The following is a 3764-nucleotide window of genomic DNA, read 5'->3' as shown; positions in this document are numbered from 1 at the left end:
TACATAAATAATAAAATATAATAATAAAATAAATACTGCTAAAGAATCTATCCCAGAATTCTTAAATAGATATAATAATGTTATAAATAATTTTTTTAAAAAAATCAAATAAATATCTTAATATTATATTCTTACCATGATTATACAATTAAATTAAAAACAGGAAAATAATTCCTATATTAATTAATTTATAATTTTTTAAAGACTGAATTCTAAGCTCTATATAAATATATTATAATTATATTATAATAAAAATAGATTTATCTCTCCTGAAGTCCAGTATATATATTTATTTATTTATTTTTTAAAAAAATAATATATTATATCGCTGTATAAATTATCAGGGATTAAATATAATTATCATTAAAAATCATTATTTTTTATTATTAATTAATAAGATAATAAATTATTTTAGCAGGATAAAGATTTTTATTAAATTTAATTTATATAATATTTAATATTATATCTGAATAAAAAAATAGTAGATAGAAAATTATTTTCTGTACTTGCTATAGTTGGTATAAATATATTAATATATTCTTTAAATTAATTAATAAATCTACTATATTCTAAAGCTATATATTATATTTTTTAATAATTTACTAGATATTTATTATTTTCTATATCTTAAGAATATTTTCTTATATTTATAAAGTTATAAAAAAATATTAAACATGTATAAGCAGTACTAGATTATTTGAAAAATATTAATTAGTAGTAAAAAATTTTAAATATAAATTTTATATATAAAAAGTATATTATTTGGGATTTGAAATTAGACTAAAAAAAGTTTTAATAAGAAAAATAGATTGATATACTTCAATTATAGTCAAAGTCTATAATTATATATAAAATCCTGATTTTTATGAAATTTATAAACTTCTATAAATAATTTATTAAAAATTATTTTTATATTACTTTCTCTTTCATAAAACTTATATACTAAAGAAAGAAGAAAGGAAAATCAGATTTTTGTATAATAATAAATTAAAATTACCAGTAATATATATTCCTGGACTAATTTTTAATTTTTTTAATTATTATAAGAAAAATATTTGAAAAATTAAAAAAGCTTTTCTAAAAATATACTACTTTTATAATATTTCAATTTAGAATTATAAATTAAGCTTGAGACAGACTTTTTAAATTTTATAATCAGAATAATTATATTAAAATTATAAATAAAAGAAACCTGGTATTTTACTATATTTTTCTTAAGAAAAATAACAGATATAAAATATAAATATTTCATAAATAATTAAAATTTAAATAATATTATTATTATCTAAAGAAAATAAATTTCTAATTTATAAGAAAATCTAGTTATACTAATCTTATAACCTTTCTATATCTTATATTTAAATAATTAAACTTTTAGTAAATTAAATAAACAGCTATTGATAATATTTAATTTTATAATTAAATACTAGCCCGGGAAAAAATCTTTTAAATATATTTAATTAATATCTAGATCTTATTTTCTCACTAGAGAAGATAAAATAAAGTTTATTATTATTTTTTTTATAAATCATAAATCTAAAAAAATAAATAAATTCTCTAAAGAAATACTAACAGAAAATAACTTGAGTAATTTTATAAAAAATTAAATAAATATTAAAATATATATTCGCCGATAAGAGTGCCTGTAAATATTAAAATATATTTATAAGTAATAAAATATTAATAATAATATAAAAATTCTAGATTTTCTGGTATTACGGATCTATATATATATAATAATTAATTTTAAGATAATATATTTTAATCTATAGAATTCCATAGTAGATTTATTTTATAAAATATAAGAAAAAGACCTATGGATATAAAAGTAAAAAATTAAATAATATAATCAAGAAAATAAATAAAATAAATTTATTTAAAAAAAGTAAATATATAATAATCCTAGCTAGCTCAGTAATAAAATAAAAAATATTGTAGATAAATTATAATATATTTATGAAATAAATATTATTAAGAATAATATATTTCAAAGAATATTTAATATAAATATTAGTAATATAATATACACGCTAAAATAAAAAGATATATAAAAATATATAATTTCTATTTAAAAATTTAAGTCTATAATTATATATTATATAATAACTAAAGTTATTTTTATAATCTAATAAATCTAAAAAAATAATAATTATAAATTTTATAATAGATTTATTCCTAAGTAAGTAGCAAGAAAAAGTCTATGATATAATTTTAAAAATAATAAATATATATATTGTATATATTTTATTTATTATATTAGAAAAATATTAATAATTTAAGCTAATATATAAGTATATTATATTTATCATTAGAGATATAAATAAGCTAGTAACTGACAGAGAAATTATTTTTATAAATAAATATTAAATAATCTTATATTATTATATGTATATTTTATATTTATAAAAATCTATATAATTATTTTCAAACAGACAGGCAGACAGAGCATTAAAATTAAATTCTTAAATATTATTTATAAATTTATTTAAATTTTCTCTCGATAACTGGACTTAATAATTTTTAATTATTTAAATAATCTATAATAATATAATTTATAATATTATAAAATTTATACTTTATAAAACACTAATAAACTTTATACTTTAATTATAAATTAATATAAACTAAAAGACTTTTCCTGGTAAAATACTCATAATAAATAAATAAATACTCCTATTAAGATTAAAAAAATACTTGAGATCTTGCCAGATAAAATAAAAGAAATAATAATATAATAATATAATTATGAATATAAAAAAAGATTTTTTCAATAAAATAAAAGATTATAGTACATATTAAGAATATTAAAATTATTTATTTAAATATAATACTCAATTACTAGTAAATTAAGTTTTTTTTAATAATTAATATCTAGAGACTATAATTATATAAATTATAATTATTATTAAAATATAAAAATTTATATTTAGTTTTTTATATCTTAATGTTTAAAATATTATCATTTTTAAATAGATAAGCTTGATTATTTAATTTTTAAATTAATCAGTAAATATTAAGAATAGCTGGTAGACAGAATTTTTATATATATATATAAAATTAAAAGCCTTAGAAAGGATTCTTCATATATAATAAAATTATAATTCTGAAAAACATATCTGGAAATTTCTTATAAATATTAAAATTATATAAGTTTATTAAAACTAATTATTTTAATTAATATAAAAAATAATACCTAATTATTAATAAAGATAATATAGATAATTTTTATTATATATCTTCTATTATTATTTATATTTTATAAAAAATATATTATATATATATATATATATATAGTTAATTATTATTTAATAATTAATTAATTATAAAAAAACATAAAAGAAAATATTAAAATATATTTAATTATCTATCTAATCACGCATGAATATTTAATTAAAGAAAATGATTAATATTATATAAATTAGTTAATTTATATTTTTATATTATGATATATACCCGAATAAAATATTTTAAATATAACTAAAAAAACAATAATGAATTATATATTCTTATTACTCTTGTAGCTAAATCTCTAGAATTAATAAATTATATACTAGAAAAATAATACTATTTTTCTAAATATAATTTAATATAAGATATTACCAGGCTGCATCCAGCAGCAGCAGTAAACTTTTATAATAATAATTATTAAATAATAATATTTACTAGAGATTTATTATATAAGTTGACCAGTAGTTATATCTAATATATTTAATATAAAGAAATTACTTATTAATATGTAAAAATAACAGCTAGCTGAATATTAA

General features: G+C 13.0%; 1 protein-coding gene across 1 annotated transcript; it reads left to right on the top strand.

Annotated features, from left to right (window-relative positions):
• Nucleotides 1–308: 308 nt before the first annotated feature.
• On the top strand, nt 309–458 carry BO87DRAFT_322221 (uncharacterized protein; the record flags this gene model as incomplete). Its single annotated transcript, XM_025619964.1, has 1 exon — nt 309–458. A coding segment is annotated over one exon (150 nt), but the record flags the coding sequence as incomplete, so codon positions are not given.
• Nucleotides 459–3764: the final 3306 nt, after the last annotated feature.

The sequence above is a fragment of the Aspergillus neoniger genome, assembly GCF_003184625.1.
Source record: "Aspergillus neoniger CBS 115656 unplaced genomic scaffold BO87scaffold_69, whole genome shotgun sequence".
NCBI lineage: Eukaryota > Fungi > Ascomycota > Eurotiomycetes > Eurotiales > Aspergillaceae > Aspergillus > Aspergillus neoniger.
The sequence above is the reverse complement of the archived record's forward strand: the minus strand, read 5'-3'. Positions and strand labels throughout refer to the sequence as shown.